At 41.1% G+C, this 20,502-nt stretch overlaps 1 protein-coding gene across 3 annotated transcripts; it reads left to right on the top strand.

Moving 5' to 3' along the window:
• The first annotated feature begins 357 nt into the window (after positions 1 to 357).
• AAR2 (AAR2 splicing factor) lies at positions 358 to 15,717 on the top strand. Of its 3 annotated transcripts, none has more exons than XM_034413991.3 (4): positions 358 to 646; positions 2,836 to 3,633; positions 8,109 to 8,338; positions 14,743 to 15,717. In XM_034413991.3, the coding sequence occupies exons 2-4, from the start codon at positions 2,877 to 2,879 to the stop codon at positions 14,908 to 14,910; spliced, it is 1,155 nt and encodes a 384-aa protein (XP_034269882.2). In that variant the 5' UTR covers positions 358 to 646; positions 2,836 to 2,876; the 3' UTR covers positions 14,911 to 15,717. The 3 variants fall into 3 exon arrangements, with proteins under 3 accessions (XP_034269882.2, XP_087745328.1, XP_034269884.2); XM_087889202.1 differs by having other exon boundaries at positions 379 to 518; XM_034413993.3 differs by lacking the exon at positions 358 to 646 and adding an exon at positions 1,075 to 1,318.
• The last annotated feature ends 4,785 nt before the right edge of the window (positions 15,718 to 20,502 follow it).

The following is a 20,502-nucleotide window of genomic DNA, read 5'->3' on the forward strand; positions in this document are numbered from 1 at the left end:
TGCTATCATTTTTACATTACTGAGTAAAACTAGTGTACTTATGTAGCTTATGGCTGTGTGATTAACAATTTTTTTAAATCACTTAATTGAATAAATCTTAATGGGCATTAGCCATCGCCCACCTTTTCTGCAAAATTGTGTATCAGCCCTAACGTGAGCAAGAGGGTATTAAAAATGTGAAGCCCATCCATTCAAACAGCCCTCCCGCCTAACACTTCTTCTCCTAAGAGTAACCACTAGAAGTACTATTACATTTATCAAAATGTACTACACACAGGGGTGAAAAAAAAAACCCCCTCCTTAAATATTATCATCAACTCGAGGAGCGGAACCCTTTAAAGCGCAGCCACAGGGACCGCACGGACAGCTTTTTTAAGCAGACCGGAAGTGTTCCAATTGTCATGATCGTCATCCGCTTCTCGACGGAAGTTGCTTCTAAATCCTAAATTCTGGCGCCGCGATGTTTTGCCGGGACCGGTCGGTTGGGCAAGGCATTAGATCAGCCGGCAGTGTTGTAGGTGGGAACCGGACCTTTCCTAATAGCTCCTACGTAGCTTCTTCCGGTTTTTGAGCCCGCCCGCCTCTTGCGTTCAGCCGGCGGGGGCTCTTTATTGCTTTCTCGTCTTCGCGGGATCGCCCTTCCCAGGTGGGGCTTCACCTTTCTCAGTTGATATTTGTGTGAAAAGCCATAAAAAGCAGCAGGTGTTTTTCTCTTGACACGGAGACTCGGAGGTCTACCGAATATCTGCTTTGGGTGCAGTTGTCCCAAAGGTGCTTTTTTCAAGAGGCAACTGGACTTTCTGGCACCTGGATTTCCAGACAGTCCAGTTGCTTCTTGGGAAAAAAAAGCACCTTTGGCACAGCCATGACCTGGATGACTGAGAATCTCCATAGACATTTAGGATGCGGTTGTTAATTGGCACAGAACTGTTTTCAGAAGGCATGTGATATATAGATTGTCCCAACTCTCCCCACAACCAGCCTGCTGAATTTTCCCCAGGGTTGGAGTGTCAAGCAATAAAGTGATTGTGAAGTCACTCAGTCCTGCAATAATGTGAGACAAAAATAAATTTCTGGTGTTTACTTGGGAGTTAGAGAGATGGTGGTTTGCCCGCTCAAGGTTAGACAGACTGAGCAAACCTGTCATAAGGCTGCTCCACATGAACGAGTCACTCAGGATCCATTTCTAGCTATTATTTACATCTGAGATTCTTTCAACTCGTGTAAAATGTACATTTATCCCCAGACTATGGGCTTTCATGTGCTGATTTTTGGTTAGGTGACTTCTGTGGGGGGAAAAAAACGCTTCTGTGGATAAGTAAGTCTTAAAAGTTTTTATGTATCTTTCTAATATGGAAAGAGAGGGACGCCATGGCTCAGTGGCTAAGATGCTGAGCTTGTCGATCGAAACTTGTCAGCACTTCAGCAGTTCAAATCCCTAGTGCCGCGTAATGGGGTGAGCTCCTGTTGCTTGTCCCAGCTTCTGCCAACCTAGCAGTTCGAAAGCACATAAAAAATGCAAGTAGAAAAATAGGGACCACCTTTGGTGGGAAGGTAACAGTGTTCCGTGCGCCTTTGGCATTTAGTCATGCCGGCCACATGACCATGAAGATGTCTTCAGACAGCACTGGCTCTTTGGCTTTGAAACGGAGATGAGCACTGCCTTCAAGAGTCAGGAACGACTAGCACATATATGCGAGGGGAACTTTTATCTTTTTAATATGGAAAGAAGAATATGACTCTCAGAATGCCTTTTATATTCCTGAACATAACCTGATTGTTTTGATTTTAAAATTATTTATTAGATCTGTTTATTGTTTAGAAAGATCTTGCTACCCTGCTCGCAGATGAACACCTGGTAAAATACTGGTAAGATGTTGGTACTTGGTAAAATGTTGCCTATACTGAAGATTTAATTAGCCATTTCAGTCTATCCGTAGCTTTAACACACTCTCCCAATTAGGACTTTACATGAGGTAGCTTTCTTCCTTTCTGTTTTAGAATGTATTATTTCCATTTTGGTTCCTTATTACTGTGTGTTCTGGCATTGGTCTTCATTTTATTTATCAATAATAGAAACAAAAAGAATAACGGTTATTTAATGAGAACTTTGAATCTTACTTTTAATCGTTTGCAACTCGATGTTGTCTGGAAAAACATTCTCTGTTTCAGACGCTATCATTTCTGCCATCACAATATTGCAGGATTTTATAACGGCAAATTTTCTAAAATTTTGGACCTTATGTCTGCCATTTATGTCTGGCTTTTATTTGGAAATCCAGGGTTTTGAGTGACATTCTCGTCTAATTTATTGTTTGTGTAATGAAGCAAAATTGAAGGAAGCACCTCCCCCACATCTCCCTTTTCTAATATGGCTGTTGCTTGACTATTATTTTTGGGACAGGTAGAGTGGAGTCCTGCAGAACTTTGTTTTTCTTTGTCTTGTGTCAGAGCTTAGAATGGAGGTTTGGTAGTTTGGCCACGCAGTGCCAAACTGTTCTTACTGCCTTGGCAACATATTAATCAAATCTTTCCCACCTGGTGAGAGGTGGTATTGGAGATGGGAGAGGGCAGCTAGTATTGTCATACCGTCATAAGGGACTGTTTGCTTCAAATATGAGAAAATTGAGACTTGACTCATTATATTCACCAGGTGGCAGTAGTGATATGTTTATTTTTTCAAATATAGCGAGCAAAAATGTAGAAGTTACTTGGATAAATTGTGAGGAAAGCATTGCAGCCCGATGTCTAAAAATTGTGTTCTTGGTACAGTAACACTGGCTCACATATATTGTAGTGTCAAAATGTATTCAAATATTTGTTTGTTTCTACTAGGCTTCTGAGTAAGAAGTTGTATAACCAAGGGAACAGCTGATATGGCAGAAATGCAGATGGACCAAGCTCTGGCCAAACAACTTTTTTTTGAAGGTGCCACAGTTATAATTTTGAAAATGCCAGAAGGAACTGAGTTTGGCATTGACTACAACAGCTGGCAAATTGGTCCCAAGTTCTGTGGAGTCAAGATGATACCACCAGGCATTCATTTTTTTCATTACAGCAGTGTTGACAAAAACAATACGAAAGAAAGTGGTCCTCGTACTGGTTTCTTCTTAAATTTGCAACAACGTGATTTAAAGATATTTCACTGGGACGAACAAAGAGAAGAAGTAGACCTCACCCCAGTTTCTGAAAATGAGTCTGAAGCCATGAGAGTCAATCTCAAAGAGATGGACAAATTTCTGGGTCCATACCCGTATAACACCCTTAAAAAATGGGTCTCCCTCACTAATTTTATTAATGAATTTGTGATGCAAAAGTTGCAGCCTGAAAATGGGCAGATATGTGCCTTTTCTGAAGTGCTGCCTGTTCTGCCTGGAAAATATACTCAAGATCGAATTGAACAGAATCTACCCCAGTATGATACAGAATGCAAAAGTTATGCGGAAGGACTGGCCCGCCTTCCTAAAATGCAACTGAAACCTGGCACAGAGATCAGATTCACAAAAATACCCAAACAAATGTATCCTGAAGGTGCCACACCTGAGGAAGTTACCAAGCACAGTATGGATCTCAGCTATGCTCTAGAAACAGTGATTAATCAACAGTATGCCAGCAATTCCCAGGATGTGCTTGGTAAGTAAATATGCTTCTCAGATCAGTTTTTCATTGTCTGCATTTTTTTTTTTACATCAGTACATGTATTATACGTTATATACAGTCAGGATTGTCTTGTAACTTTAATAAGCAAACCTTTACAAATGAATTCTGCAAAGCAAGAAAAACAATCCTGATAGTGAGTATAGAAACTTTCTTGGCCATTTTTGTATTTTGGGATATGAATTATGAAGCTAGTCCATAAGAGCAAATAGCTGTGATGATACATTTTCTTCCAGCATTGCAAATTAACTATTACTGTTAAAGAACCATGAGCAATTGAGTTAAGAAATGAATTAAAATGATCAATAAATTCTCGTGTGCAGTACTAGTGACCCCCTGTGGAAAGTTGAAAACAACACAACACTCAGCATTTAATGGCAATTCCCTGGCATTCTTTCATAGCAGTACCGCTTTTCAACATACTTTTGTAGCAAATTTTCACTCTGATTAAGAAAAGTTATGCACATGGTCAAATATGTATTCTAAGAATGTTGGCTTGTATAATAAACACCCTATAAATTAATCAACAACAAAAGCAAATAAATTTTGGCCTACTCAAGATTATTTGCTTTAAGTGACCTGGTACTTCTTACTTATTTATACTAAAGTAAAACACTTGTGCAATAAAAATTCATTTAACCTGATTTTACAATTAATTACATGTTTGCTTCCAAAATCACTTCATGATCAAGTATAATTTTCCCTTTGTTGAGAAGGTTACCCAGCTGTACCCATTCTATGAGCAGTCAAAGGTACAAAACAGTAGATATCTCTCGTGTTCTTCTGCATGAAACTGCAGAATTGAGGAAATTCCTGTCCCTCTCTCTTTGATCCTGCTCTCCCAGAAAGCTTGTTATTTGCATTCCTTAATGTATGGATGAAATGGCACCCATGGATCATTATATTTATCTAGTAGAATAGAATAGTAATTGATACCTTATGCTGTAAAGAAATATGAAAGTCATCACAGTATTGTTCAGGTATGAACAAATACATTTGTTCATACCTGCAAATACATTTTCTCTAAATGAATCTATACTAGAGCTAATCATCGAACAGCACTGAAAAAAGTGACTTATGACCATTTTCCACACTTATGACTGACTACTGCAGCATCCCCATAGTCATGTCATTATGTTCAGCAACCTTTTGACAAAACACTGGTAAGGTCTCATATTAAGACCTACCTGGTGGCAATAAAAGCGGCAAAATGTAACTATTTTTCCGCTCTTATTGCGTCATCAGATAATCGCCCGGCCACCCTGTTTAGGGTGACCCGCTCCCTGCTCCACCAGGAAGCGCGGAAGGACCCCTTGGAGGGTAGAGCCGAGGACTTTGTACAATATTTGTATGACAAAATCGCTCAGATTCGGGAAAATTTGGACTCTGACTGGGTAGATTCGGGAGGGAGGATGGAGGCAAGTCTTGAGAATATTATCTGGGAAGAGTTTGATTCTGTGACTCTGGAAAACGTGGACAAGATACTGGGCAGACTAAGCGCGGCCACATGTTTATTGGACCCGTGTCCCTCCTGGCTGGTGCTGGCCTCTCGGGAGGTTACACGAGGCTGGCTCCAGGGGATTATAAATGCTTCCTTGAGAGAGGGTGTCTTCCCTGCTGCCTTGAAGGAGGCGGTGGTGAGGCCTCTCCTCAAGAAGCCTTCTCTGGACCCAGCAGTGTTGGCTAATTACCGTCCAGTCTCCAACCTTCGCTTCATTGCGAAGGTTGTTGAGAGTGTGGTAGCGCGACAGCTTCCTCAGTACTTGGATGAATCGGCTTATCTAGATCCGTTCCAGTCGGGCTTCAGGCCTGGATACAGCACGGAAACGGCATTGGTCGCATTGGTAGATGATCTCTGGAGGGCCCGGGACAGGGGTTGCTCCTCTATCCTGGTCCTATTAGACCTCTCAGCAGCTTTTGATACCATCGACCATGGTATCATGCTGCACCGGTTGGAGGAGTTAGGGGTGGGAGGCACCGTGTTGCGGTGGTTCTCCTCCTTTCTATCTGATCGGTCGCAGTCTGTGTTGACAGGGGGGCAGAGGTCGACCCCGAGGCCCCTTATATGTGGGGTGCCACAGGGGTCGGTTCTCTCACCCCTTCTGTTCAACATTTATGTGAAGCCGCTGGGTGAGATCATCCGTGGTTTTGGGGTGAAGTATCATCAGTATGCTGATGATACTCAGCTATACATCTCCACCCCGGACCACCCCAATGATGCCCTTAAAGTGATGTCCCAGTGCCTGGAGGCTGTACGGATCTGGATGGGGAGGAACAGACTCAGGCTCAACCCATCCAAGACCGAGTGGCTGTGGTTTCCGACGTCCCGATATAGTCAATTGGTGCCATCACTGACTATTGGGGATGAGTCATTGCCCCCCACGGAGAGGGTTCGCAACTTAGGCGTCCTCTTGGACTCACGGCTGTCTTTAGAAGAACACTTGACAGCTGTGGCCGGGAGGTCTTTTTATCAGGTTCGCCTGATTCGCCAGTTGCGTCCCTTTCTGGATCGGGACTCGTTAAAAACGATCACTCATGCCCTCGTCACTTCACGCCTGGACTACTGTAATGCTCTCTACATGGGGCTCCCCTTGAAGAGCACCCGGAGGCTCCAGCTGGTCCAGAATGCGGCCGCGCGGGTAGTTATGGGAGCAGCATGGCGCTCCCATGTGGCTCCCCTCCTGCGCGAGCTGCACTGGCTCCCTGTGGTCTTCCGGGTGCGCTTCAAGGTCTTAGTTTCCACCTTTAGAGCGCTCCATGGCTTAGGACCGGGGTACTTACGAGACCGCCTTCTGCCACCAATAGCCTCTCACCGCCCAGTACGCTCCCATAGAGAGGGGCTTCTCAGGGTGCCGTCAGCCAAACAATGTCGACTGGCGGCCCCCAGGGGGAGAGCCTTTTCTGTGGGGGCACCCACCATCTGGAACGAACTCCCCCCAGAGATACAGAAGATTCCGGATCTGCGCACTTTCCGCCGTGCCCTCAAAACATTCCTGTTTCAGCAGGCCGGCCTGGGCTAACTTTCCCTTTATATTGCTTTTTGATTTTATTTTAAACTGGGATGTCTTGAATTATCTAGGACCAGAATGTTTAGTATATTTTAATTGGTTTTTTATTATTAACGTTTGTATTACATGTATTTTTATCGTTCGCTGTTCACCGCCCTGAGTCCCTTAGGAATAGGGCGGTATATAAATTTAATAAATAAATAAATAAATAAATAAATAAATGGGGAAGCCAGATTCACTTAACTGTGTTACTAAATGAACAACTGTGGTGATTCAGTTAACTGTGGTAAAAAAAAATCATAAAATTGGCAAAGCTCACTTAACTGTCTCATTTAGCAACAGAAATTTTGGGGCTCAATTGTGGCCATAAATTGAGGATTATCTATATATCATTTTCTTTTAACTTTTGCTAGTTTTTTAAGGCCCTTGATTCTCCAGAAGAATGAACATAGGTTGAGGATAATGGAATGGTATCTATATGTAAGTAAAAATCTACACACTTCGGAAGAGTAGATAAACTCAGTGGGAGACCATATGGATGGGAATTTGCATCTGAGAGATCCTGTGGGTTGTGTTCATTTATTGCTGGATGAGGTTACACTATTGGAAAAAAAATCATTGGTCGCTTGAGATACCCATACATCTCTGTTTGTCCCTGGAAATATATGTTATCCCGTGTCTTTGAGTTTACACTGATATATCAGCTCAAACTTCTAGGTACCCAAGTATAATGTGCTTGTGATAATTTGAGATCAGACAAATACTGTGTGCTGTTTTGGAAGATGCTGTTACTTCAGAACATCTGATTACTAAGTGGGGCTCTGTTTTATACTAGTGTATGCTTAGGGCTAGGCCATATAATTTTGCTACTTCAAAATTACAAAATTTGCTACAATCTAGTTCTAGATCAGGGGTATCAAACTCACATTGTCACGGTGGTGTCACATGACGTATCAGGACTTTGTCCCCTCCAATAAACTGGGCGTGGCTATGGCCAGCACGTGACGCATCTGGGCTGCGGGCCAGGAGTTTTGTTTTGTTTTTGATGCCTTCAGGCCACTGTTTGAACAATAGCAATAGCACTTAGACTTGTATACCGCTTTACAGCCCTCTCTAAACATATTGCCCCCAACAATTTGGGTCCTCATTTTACCCACCTTGGAAGGATGGAAGGCTGAGTCAATCATGAACAAGTGATTTGCTTTCTTCCTGGTACTGAAAGAAAATGATTGTCCCCAAGGTCATTCACTGGTCTTGTGCCTAAGATGGTCTACCTGTTTCCAATCTGGGGTTTAACCACTACACCAATTGATTCTAAGTGATGTTGGTTAGGAGATACTATCATATACTTAATAATATGTTAAATATAAAACAACCATGCAACCAGGATTAATGCTAAAGTTGTTCTGTATTTCTTCCATTTTCTTGGTGGGATCTTTCTAGGGGAGCTACAGTTTGCCTTCATCTGCTTCCTGATTGGGAACGTATATGATGCATTTGAGCACTGGAAAAAACTCCTGAATCTCTTGTGCAGGTCAGAGGAGGCCATAGTGAAACATCAAGCCATGTTCAGCCATCTCATTTCTATCCTGTACCATCAGCTCAGTGAAATCCCAGCTGATTTCTTTGTAGACATAGTCTCCCAAGACAACTTTCTAACAAACACTTTGCAGGTAAGAGAATTTCATCTTGAACAGTTTGCAGCAGCAACAGCATGGGAAATTTGCCCAGTAATCATGGGATCATGTACAGGTAGTCCTCAACTTACAAGAGTTTCTATTCAAAGTTACAACAGGACTGAAAAACGTGACTTATGACCGTTTTTCATAGTTACAACCTTTTCTGCATCCCCATGTTCATGTGATCAAAATTCAGATGCTTGGCAACTCGTTCATATTTATGACCTTTGCTGTGTCTCAGGGTCATGTGATCACCTTTTGCGACCTTTTGACAAGCAAAGTCAATGGGGAAGCCAGATTCACTTAACAATCAGGTTACTAATTTATCGACTGCAGTGGTTCACTTAACAACTGTAAAATGGGACAAAACTCACTTAACAAATGTCTCAACAGAAATTTTGGGCTCAATTATGGTCATAAATCGAGGACTACCTGTACATATGGTATAAGTAGGGGGGGAAATAGTAAGGATATCTTATTTTTTAAAAAGAGAACAATTAGCAGGAAAATATTTTGTTTTAAGTAAATACACTAAAATATACTATTGGATTGCATGATAATGCTGATAATATATGAATATTTGGCTTTTAGGAAAAATGTTTTAAAGTGTTTCTTTAAAGCAAAATCAAACTTAACATAAAAAGTATCCCAAGCAAAATAAAATTAAAAATTTAATCTTGAAATAGAATTAGATGTAATATTGTTCTTGGGTTATTCTCAATATAGATGGTCCTGCAACAAATTCATTCTCATCTTTTGCTGAAAAGTTTAGACATGCTTCCATATCTATGATTAATCTCTACATTCCTCCCAAATTTGAAGACTGAACTTCAGTTCACGGAATTCATCAACTAATATCTTAATTTGTTAAACATTCTGAAATTTGCTCTATAGATCCGCATGGCACTCAGATTGGGGAAGGCTGTTATAAAACTATCATTTGTCTTTATATCACTATGTGAACATGAAATAGACAAGAATTTATAGGCATTAGGAAAAAAAACAGTCTTTTTCCCTGTCCATATTGTCAGAATGGTATGAAAAATACTCTGTACATGGACATTTTTGATGATTTTAAAATTTGCTACATTTTCTATTGCTACAATTGCTTGTGAAATTGTGAGCTTGCCAGCAGCCTCAAGCATGCTAACATTTCTTCTCTGAGACATTTTTTCTAATATCTGCCTAATTTTTGCTCAAATGTTTTTATAAAAGAAATTAATTATTCCTTTGCTTTTCTGCATGCTGTCCTGTCACTTTCTCTTTATTTGTATTTGTAGGGCAGTTTATTCATATTTTAGCATAGTTTCTCAGAGCCATTAAAAAGTTACAAGAAAGATGAACTAAGCTTCTATATGAGAGACTTTATCTTAAAAATTAAGTAAACCTGAAGCATTGTTGTTGTTAGTTGCGAAGTTGTATCCGACCCATCACGACCCCATGGACAAAGTTCCTCCAGGCCTTCCTGTCCTCTACCGTCCTCTGGAGTCTATTTAAGCTCACGCCGGCTGCTTCAGTGACTCCATCCAGCCACCTCGTTCTCTGTCTTCCCCTTCTTTTGCCCTCAATCTTTCCAGCATTAGGCTCTTTTCCAGTGAGTCCTTCCTTCTCATTAGGTGGCCAAAGTATTTGAGTTTCATCTTCAGGACCTGGCCTTCTAAAGAGCAGTCAGAGTTGATCTCCTCTAGGACTGACTGGTTTGATCGCCTTGCAGTCCAAAGGACTCGCAGGAGTCTTCTCCAGCACCATAGTTCAAAGGCCTCAATTCTTTGGCGCTGTTGTGGCCCGTCAGTGGCCTGTGCGGATTGTAGCTGATTCTGACAGCGAGGAGGTTGGTGTGATGCGCCAGCACCCTGTGCAGCTGGCACCCGAGTCAGACAATGAGGAGGCTGGAGAAGATGTGGTGCCAGAGGCAGGGATTCAGCCAGGTCCTTCAGAACCTCCAGAAGCTCCTTTAAGTGAAGAGGACGAAGAGGAGGAGCCTCTTCTCGATGCAAGGGCGCAGAGCTGCCAAAAGGCAGGAGTGGGTCCTCAGGAGGAAGTCTCCAGCCTCCTCGCTATCAGAATCAGCTACAATCCGCACAGGCCACTGACAGGCCACAACACCCCAGGAGCAAGCATCTTTTAATTTCTTGGCTGCAGTCCCCATCTGCAGTGATCTTGGAGCCCAGGAAAATAAAATCTGTCACTACCTCCATTTCTTCCTCATATACTGTATTTGCCAAGAATGGAGAGGGCCGGATGCCATGATCTTAGTTTTCTTAATGTTGAGTTTCAAGCCAACTTTTTCACTCTCCTTCTTCACCTGCATCAAGAGGCTCTTTAGTTCCGGTATCATCTGCATATCTGAGGTTGTTAATATTTTTCCCGGCAATCTTAATTCCAATTTGTGATTCATCTAGCCCTGCCTTTCTCGTGATGTGCTCTGCATATAAGTTAAATAGGCAGGGTGACAGTTTATAGCCTTGCCGGACTCCTTTCCCAATTTTGAACCAATCAGTGGTTCCATGTCCAGTTCTCACTGTTGCTTCTTGACCTGCATATAGGTTTCTCAAGAGACAAATAAGATGGTCTGGTACTCCCATCTCTTTAAGAACTTGCCGCAATTTGTTGTGATCCACACAATCAAAGGTTTTAGCATAGTCAATGAAGCAGAAGTAGATGTTTTTCTGGAACTCCCTAGCTTTCTCCATGATCCAGCATATGCCTGAACTTCTGGTAATTCCCAACCTACATACTGCTGGAGCCTAGTTTGTAGGATTTTGAACATAACTTTACTAGCATGTGAAATGAGTGCAATGGTGCGGTAGTTTGAACATACTTTGGCAATGTCTTTCTTTGGAATTGGAATATAAACTGACCTTTTCCAATCCTGTGGCCACTGTTGAGTTTTCCAAATTTGCTGGCAAATTGAGTGTAGCACTTTTACTGCATCGTCTTTTAAACTTGAAGCATAAATATAGTTAATTTTGTCAATTTCCAAAATGTCTCAATCAGAGAATTTCTAGACATTTAGGCCTAATCATTTTTGAGGGCTAGACAGTAGACAGAAAAGGAACAGAAAGTCCCCATGTATGCAGAGAACCCAATAGTATTTTGAATCCTAACCATGGATAGTTTTTTGTATTTTCTGCACACTCCTACAACAATCTTCTTAACAAATTGAAATTCAATGAAGCTGCATAAATGCAGATTGTTTCATTACAACATTGAAGCCAGGCTTTTTTTTTTTAACTAGATAGATGAAAAAGGTCTTAGCTCTTTTATGGCTTTTATAAGAAAGAGTTTTGTTTAGCAGATGGCCATTAACGGATTTCAAGAAAGCCATTAAGTGCATATCTGTTTCATTCACCTATTTCCTTCCTTATGTATCATGTCTAATGAAGAACTTTTGGAAACTCAGTGGCCTGCAACTGCTTATTGACCTGAGTAAACTTATTTGTTTTTCAGGTATTGGCTAATCCTTTTAGATATGTTTTCCCCATCTTCTCTTTCAGTAAAGGCTCTTTGTTCCTCACTAGAGAGGCATGAAAAAAATCCAAGAGAGAGCAAGGGTCTGAATACTATAGAAAAATTATAATAATAATAACTTTATTGTCATTGTACATGTATACACAGTATACCCATACAGTGAAATTCACTTAACACCCAAAGACCAGGTCCAACGCACATAACAATCCCCAAACACACTCCCACCCACCACAATTCTCCACCCCTAAACCACCCAAATATCCACACAACAGACCAAGTAATACTGTCCAACCGCTCCCTTTAGTTCATTGAGTACAATTATAGCTCTGGGATAAAAACTATTCAGAAAATGTGTGGTGCGAGTTTTAATATTTCTGTATCTTCTGCCAGAAGGCAACAGTCCAAAAAGATTGTAAGCAGGATGGGAACAGTCTCTGAGAATGTTATGCAATTTTCTCAAACAGCAAGATTCGAAGATGTCATCCAGGGCTGGTAGCTGGAGTCCGATAATATTCTGGGCAGTTTTAATAATTCTCTGTAGAGCTTTTTTGTCTGCTACCAAGCTTCTCCCATACCATGCAAGAATGCCATATGTCAGGACACTCTCAATGGTGCTGCAATAGTAGGACAGAAGTAGATGCTGAGATAGATTTATAAGAGTAAAATATGTCAAATGAAGATCTAATGGACTGGAAAACTGGTTGAAGTGGGCAGGTTAATGGGAAGGATGAAGTGGACCCATGTATATACAAGAAGTCCTCAACTTACAACAGTTCATTTAGTGACTGTTGAAGGTTAAACCATCATTGAAAAAAGTGACTTATGACCATTTTCCACACTTAGAACCAATCCAGCATCTCCATGGTCACCTGATCAGAATTCAGACAGTTGGCAACTGACTCATAATTAATGACGGTTGCAATGTCCTCGGTTTATGTGATCACCTTTTGTGACCTTTTGACAAACAAAGTCAGTGGGGAAGCCAGATTCACTTAACAACCGTGAAACTAACTGAACTGCCATCATTCACTTAACAACTGTGGCAGAGAAGGTCATAAAATGGGGCAAAATTCACTTAACAAATGTCTTGCTGAGCGACATAAATTTTGGGCTCAATTGTGGTCGTAAGTCGAGGACTACCTGTATTTGCTGATTGGCAATCAAATCAAATCAAACCTTTACTATCAATGCACAACATGTGTACAATGAAATTGAATGGGAAATTTTGTGTTGATGGGCTGATACCAAGGAAAATGTTCTGAAGATTCACAGGTGGGCAGTGAGGATTGATAGCAGATCTTTAGGGTGGAAGACCAAGGCCCAATGTGTACTTTTATGCATGTAACAAATGGCAGATGGTTTTAATAGACGTTCAGAAGAGGAGACGTAAATGTTTCAAAAATAAAACAGGACACGATGCCAAAAGTTTGGGAATCCTTGTTTAGATTCTTTCCTCCTTACTTGAGCCTACAATAGAACTATGTTTGCTTTTACCGTAGCTCTCAATCTGTTGCCTTGGAAATCATTATGTTTAACAAATTTAGAACAGTAGAAAAAAAATTAGGAGATTGAATTTTTAAATTTTAATGATGGGTCAAATACAAATATAAATAAAAAGCTAATGGATTTGTGTAAAAAATACCAAAATTCCAATAGCTTCTAAACATATAGTCTTAATATAATTTGAATAATATGAAAAGCGTTTCTCTCTCTCTCATGTTCTTTAATGAAGGAAAAACAGAAAATGGGTCAGATCTGGCTGGGAGCTGCAGAACAAAAAAATAAAATAAATGCAGACACCCCCCCCCCCCCATCCAGCGCAATGCTCTGGGAGAAGCAATTGAGCAGCAGTATAGCATGCTGCAGAACTGCTTCATTCTGAACCCATGACCCAGAGGAGGGCTTCTGTTAAAGAGTTGGAAATAATTCTAGAAGCCATGTGTCGCATGCATTCCCTGTATTGTTCTTTACATCAGATCTGCTCTGAATAGCCTCTTAATCGTACCTTTTCCTTTGTCTCTTTGCCTATATTGTTTGCCACTGTCTTTTTCTCATATCCACATTATAGTGCATCTTTCAGTCATTCTCACTTTTATAGCATTCTCTTTCAAATAATCCTTAGATTACATTTAGCCACCGTTCAAAGTTGTGACAGCACTTAACAAGGGGGACTTACAACCAGTCTTTCAAGTTGAGGCCATCGCAGAGCCCCGTGTGATTGTGATTCAGGCACTTGGCAACCAGCTCACACTTACGGTTTGCCATCATGGTTATTTTTCTATTTATGATATATACCAGTGATGGCTAACCTTTTTGCCGTTGCGTGCCAAAAGTGGGGGTCGCGTGAGGGGTCGTGGGTGCGTGTGCCCACATCCATAATTCAATCTGCCCGCCCTCCCGTGCATGTGCACGTGACCCCCCCCACACACACACTTCCCCCTGCTTTTGGCACGCAATGGCACAGTGGGCCCGGTAGACCCGTTTTTCCACCTCCCCAGGCTCCAGAGGCTTTCTAGGAGTCTGGGGAGGGCAAAAACAGCCTTCCCCATCCTTCCGGAGGCCGGAAACAGCCAGTTTCCCGACTTCCGGTGGGACCGGAAGGCCTGAAAATCAGTTGCCCGGTGCGTGCGTGCACGCTGGAGCTGAGTTAGGGCAACACTTGCATGCCCACCAATATGGCTCTGCGTGCCACCTGTAGCACCCGTGCCATAGGTTCGCCATCACGGATATATATTCTTCTTAGATGATCACGGGACCATTCAGCATTAGACTAAAAAAATATGGTCAGCCTAAAATTTAATGTTCATTCTGGTCACATTAGACTGAACTATCTTTCTCTTAAAGGATGACCCAATTTGAAGGGGGGTATAGGGTTGTCTATTCTATTCTAAAGTGTTGTATTAATTGATGTGTAATGTATTTTTTAGGTATTCTTCTCTTACACTTGTAATCCAGCTGTTGACAGGACTCTGAGGAAGAAGGCAGAAAGATTTAAAGCCCATCTAACCAAGAAATTCAAGTGGGACTTTGAGGCTGAACCAGAGGACTATGCCCCCATTGTTGTTGAACTACCAGAAGGAACATTTGTGGACTGAACATGACTCTGTTTTTTTTTAATATTACTATAATTTTCCAGTTGTACCATATGTTTCAGCTGTTAAACACATTCATCATGTTTTGCTTCTTTTTGTACATACAGAACAATGAGATGGTGTAGCAAGGATTTTTTTCCTTGTAGAAAAAGTAGACAAGATGGTACCTAGTCTGTCCTATAAATGAATTTATTCCCACATTGTTCCTTATTTCACTACAAAAATGAATACTGTAACATGTTTTGAACAATATTGAAAAAGGAAATACCAAATGCTACTGTTTGAGTTAGTCCAGTACTAATTGTTTTCATTGATTTTATTTTGTAGTGGAGCTTTAGACTGCATTAGAGTTCTTCCCATTCCATCAGTTTTATTTCATCCACTCCTAGTTGTTCTTACCCTTTTAAAAATATAAAACTGCAAAGGGAGTTACTGTGAATTGAACAAAAAAAATCGGCATTTTAGCTTTGACAGTATTCTGTCTAAGCTGTTTCTAGAAAGCTACACTGAATGTTCTCCCTTCTTTTTAGAATGTCCTTTCAGGACAGGCTGCTTTCTGCTGTTACTTCATAGGAATGAAATTGTTATAAAATAGCCTGAAGCAAGCATAGGGCCCGTTATCTTGTAATGTTTTCTCTGGGGTGCAGGATGCTGTTAAATTTTTCAAACATTCCCTAGTATGTGAAGATTTAACTTGCTCATTTCTTTTCAGGCTATAAGACTCCTTCAAGGGTTGGTATGCCTATAAAACAAAATAACTTGCATTACTGTTCAACACAATAAAACTGTCTATATCAGTTTGCCTATGAATTCTCTCCAGCATCTTCTTTATATGAATTTTCTAAAGGTGTGTGCTTGTGCTTGCTTATTTGTTGTTCTGTCCCCCTTCCTCACACAGGCAAACGTAATACCAAGCATGCCTGCCAATATTTTATTAGGTAAACAGATTAGAATTCTTGGCAGACCAAGGTTTTGACAGCAAACTGCTGAATGCCTGCCAAGACCATTTTCACTCCCATAAAGCAGAAGAGGACTTATCTTCAGCCTGTTCCAGGAGCAACACATTATCCACGAGACAAGAGTTTAGTCAATGTTCAGTCCAAAATATATCCAAGCCGAATTTCAGAGATCACGATGTGACTTTCAGGGTTTAACTTTGTCCGTCACAAAGCCTGAAGAGCAATCCCACCCACTTGTATTCCTGGTGGGGTGTGGCTCCGTGACTCAGCTCCATCTCTGGCCCTCCCACGCCTCTTCCATTGTTGCACACACTTCTCCCTCCAACGCTGCCTGGGATCAAGTCAGGATTCATCATCCTCGCTCCCTATCAATTGGTGCTCCGATATGCCTTCCTCCTGGCACATCCCAGGCTCTTCCTCCTGGCCTTCGGATGGAACCTGAGGCATTGCCAGAAAGGAGGGTCCTGGAGAGGGAGGCCTTGTCAGTTCCTCCCCATCACCTTCTGAGTCCTCTTCCTCTGTTAGGACAGGCTCGGGAGTCGGGGTCACAACATTTGTTTTATTAAATTTATATGCCACTCATCTCACTATTGAAGCGACTGGGAGGCTTAGTCATTACTGATAGTGGTATGATTGAGATAAAATACCATTTATCATCCTTACAACCTTTAAAGTCTCTCTTTCCTACTTAAAGATAACTAGCATTTGAGCACTATAGCTTAGCCCAGAGTTTATTGGGCACTTCTAGAAAGCCTTGTTTTGTCTGTCTTCCCTTTAAGCAAGTCATGTGCTTTCCAGGTGGCCCTTAAGAGGGTGTTCTGACCCAAGCTCTTTCTTCACAACCTGAAGAAAGCTGGTCTTCGTGCGTGCATGTGTGGCAGAAACTGAAAGACCAGGTGGCCAGTGCATGTGCGCATGCCAGAAACCAGAAGAGCAGCCACTCGGTGCACATGTGTGCGCTGGGAAGATGATCTTCCGGTTTCCGGCATGCACATGCGCACCAACCACCTGGTCTTCTGGTTTCTGGCACACATGCAAGCGCGAACACCAGCTGGCCAGTGCGCATGCGCATGCCGGAAACCAGAAGATTATCTTACCAGCGCACCCATGCACATGCGGCTGCTCCTCCGGGGTGGCTGCTCCTCCGGTTTCTGGCACGCACATGCGCACCGGTCTTTGCGTGCCCACTAATCAGGTGAGCAGTGCGCACGCACGTGCCAGAAACCAGAAGAGCAGCCGCCCGGTGCACATGCGAATGCTGGGAAGATGATCTTCCGGTTTCCAGCATGTGCACGCGCACGCTCCCGTTTCAGCACTCAGTGCCGCAAAGTTTGCCAACACTGGTAGTCTTTCTGTCAAATACAATTTGGGTTTTACTATATCGCTTTTATGAGGCTCTCTACATGGTTTACACTTCCATTTTGATTACAGAAATCATAAATGATAAAATTCAGATTATACTAGATTATACTGGAGTTTTGATTAAGAAGGATTCAGGATGGTTTATTGTTCAGTTTGTTTCATAGAAGTAGTGTGTATAATCTGATACAAATACCAAGAGAGTGAAGAAAATTATTTTAAACTTGGTATTTCTAGATGTGTTTGCTCACAGTTCTCATGCTACCAGAAGTGTAAATATTTCACATAGCTCTGGTTAATCCTGTTTTACTGTAGTATTTGTAAATTAACATTTCTTTTTTTCAGCCACTTGGGCAATAAAATTAGTTTTATTCTTCCTGTATATTTTTCATTTACAAAACATGTTTTAGGATAAGTTAACCCAAGATAATATCATGACACAAATAAACGGTGTTCATTCACTGCAGTAAACTTGACAACGAAAATAACATCCATTTGGAAGGTTGTAAACTTCACTGAGCCATAAATACATGAGATGGATTTGCATGATCCATCAAGCTACAAAACAGCAAACCCAGTTTAGTGTATTATACAAATATATCTGCTGGTTTTTTACCTGACTTCATTGGTCATGTGTGGACATACAGCATTGCATAAGAAAATATAAGTACTGAATCCTCATTAATACTTGCTAAATAAGTCATATCAAACCTTTTTTTGGAATATTTTAAACAGGAATATTTTTTTGGTCATCCTGGTAAGTGAATACATTTAAATTCCCAAATGGATGTCTTCTGTTACTTATTTCTCATCGTGTTCCCACTAGGGACAATATGATTAACCACTTGCTTAGGTGATTTTTGCATAAATATGATCTGCAAAGACCCGCAACATGGTTCTGGAGATTGCAAAAATAGGTCGCTTCACAAGGTATTACTATTCAGGTACTGGGGCTGAGAAGGCTGGCTTCCCAGTGGAGCTTATCTCCAGCTTCCAGTGGCGTTCATCAACTTCACCTTGAAGGGCTTTGTGGTCCCCTGAGGGCTGGAAACAAAGAGGCTGTGCTTGAATGTGTCACTGACTTCTCCCGGCAAGCTGACTTGGTGGCTGACATCTCTGAAATTTCTTTAGTTAAGCAAAGGAAAAAGCAAAGATGCCTCAGATGGAGAGGTAATTTATAAGTGCCCTCCAACTTTTGTCTGAATGTGACAGCTTTTTCAATAGGCCAATTTAAGCACACATATTTTTAAAAAATATTTCTGCAATTATTTTAAGCACCGAAGGGTTGGCAATAGCTAGGTCTTGGGGAGAGGGGGGGTATTTTTTTTAAAAAAAATAAGGAAACACTTGCCAATTTCAAACAATGCTTAAACAATGTTCCAGTTTGAGATTAGTAGGGGTGTATATAAATACAATCAATTGTATTTTGCTATTCAAAATTGCCGCAATCTTGAGCCTGAGCAAAATATGATTTTGTTGACCAATAATCCAACAACAGGAGCCAGCTAGGATCCCAGTGTGTATATTCTCTGATCAGAACAATTACTGTAGATCTCTGTGCTCCTGTTTTAATTATCTCATTATACTCTTCAAAGCATTTTAAACAAACCACAACCAATATCTCACTAAGAGAATACAGGAGCCTACATACATACATACAACATAAAGAATGTAAGAACTGTAACAGCCATTATGTAGGTCAAAGAGACAGAAGACTAGCAGAACGCATCTATCAGCACCAACAGAAGACATGAAAATTCCTTAATCTCGCAACAGATGGACAGACTCAACCATCGTTTTGATTGGGAAACTGTGAGCATCTAAACCAAGCCAAATCTTAGACCAAGGAATTCTCACAAATCAGCCAACAGTAGACAGCTAAATCATATTTACATATAATTAAAAACAGGCAATAAAACAGGTAAGGGAAAAAAGAGATCCAAACACATCTTTCTAGTAATCAACACCTAGATAAGCAGGGATAAACACCAGACAAACAGGCAGAAAATAATAATCAAGGAACTACCAGGGAGAAACCCGCACCATCAAAACCAGGAGGTTATATACTGTATATAACTAGACAGCAAACCCCGCACTTTCTTACAGTGATACTACCTTCTGTAGTTTCCCAAAAATAAACCCTCCCCCGAAAATAAGCCCTCCCTGGAAATAAGCCCTCCCTGAAAATATTTAACTGCATGTGCAGCCGGTCCCCTCCATTTCCTCTGATTAGGGTTAGGGAGACAGAGCTGGAAATCAGGTAAGGTTGCAAGAGGATCCCCATCTTGCTCCACGTGCCCCAAAATAATAAGACCTCCCTAAAAATAAGGCCAAGCACTTATTTCGGGGTTCAAAAAAATATAAGACAGGGTCTTATTTTAGGGAAAACATGGTAGCTGGGTAAAGAAATGTTTGCAAGCAAACAATTTGGCTCATGAACTCCACAGTTCAACCCAAACCTATGTATATTCTCTTCTATTAGAGGAGATATTCTTTTGCAGAAGAGGAATATTATTGTATTTATTCCTAATCTCTAATCTTATTAGAAATACTATGGTGCACTTTTACCAAAGATATGGAAGACTTGCATGCAAAACAGGTCCTGCTCTTCCAGTCCCCCAATCTCCTTGGCATGACTAACATGGAAACATTCTCCAAAATAATGGAGGCAGGCAGTAGCGTAGAAAATTCAGACATAGTCTAACAAGTGATTTACCTCAAGATATCACTGGTTTCTGCATGCACACATCAAATTAAACTATTATGTGCTGTGTTTGGGTCTGGATTAATATGATAGATGAAACCAGCCATTGTGATTTGAAGACCTTGGCTGATGAGTTAACACTTGGAATGACCCCATTGTGGCTTACTAAGGACTAAAAACAAATAAAACATGTTTAATGTATGTGAACACAGCCAATGACCTATTCTCATATTATGGTTTCTCTGCTGGTTCACAAAGTGATTTTTTTCTTAATAAAAAGATTCCCCCCCCCCTCCTTTCCACCCCATGCTTAGATTCAAATTAAATTGGCATTTTGAACATAGAGAATGATTGTTCAAACATTGCTAGTGAGATTTAAAACATTGTTTTCCCCAATCCAGTGGGGGAACTCTTAAATACCTACTCCTTGATGGTATATTCTATCTAATATCTGAATTTGAATGGGTTTATTTCCTTCCTGGGTGTCCCTTAGGGTGCTCAACATGCATCACGCTGACAGAAAGACTTCTGATTAAAAAGATTCATTCGTTTATCTGGTTCATTTTTCTCAAG

Source organism: Pantherophis guttatus, chromosome 3, assembly GCF_059756535.1.
Source record: "Pantherophis guttatus breed Tessera chromosome 3, ASM5975653v1, whole genome shotgun sequence".
Classification (NCBI taxonomy): domain Eukaryota; kingdom Metazoa; phylum Chordata; class Lepidosauria; order Squamata; family Colubridae; genus Pantherophis; species Pantherophis guttatus.

What these genes read in the sequence shown, in the direction of transcription:
- AAR2 (XM_034413991.3), top strand. Translation starts at nt 2,877, where the DNA reads ATGGCAGAAATGCAGATGGACCAAGCTCTGGCCAAACAACTTTTTTTT. An exon ending in CAATTCCCAGGATGTGCTTG is followed by an intron (nt 3,634 to 8,108) that starts GTAAGTAAATAT and finishes GGATCTTTCTAG; the next exon opens with GGGAGCTACAGTTTGCCTTC. An exon ending in TTCTAACAAACACTTTGCAG is followed by an intron (nt 8,339 to 14,742) that starts GTAAGAGAATTT and finishes TGTATTTTTTAG; the next exon opens with GTATTCTTCTCTTACACTTG.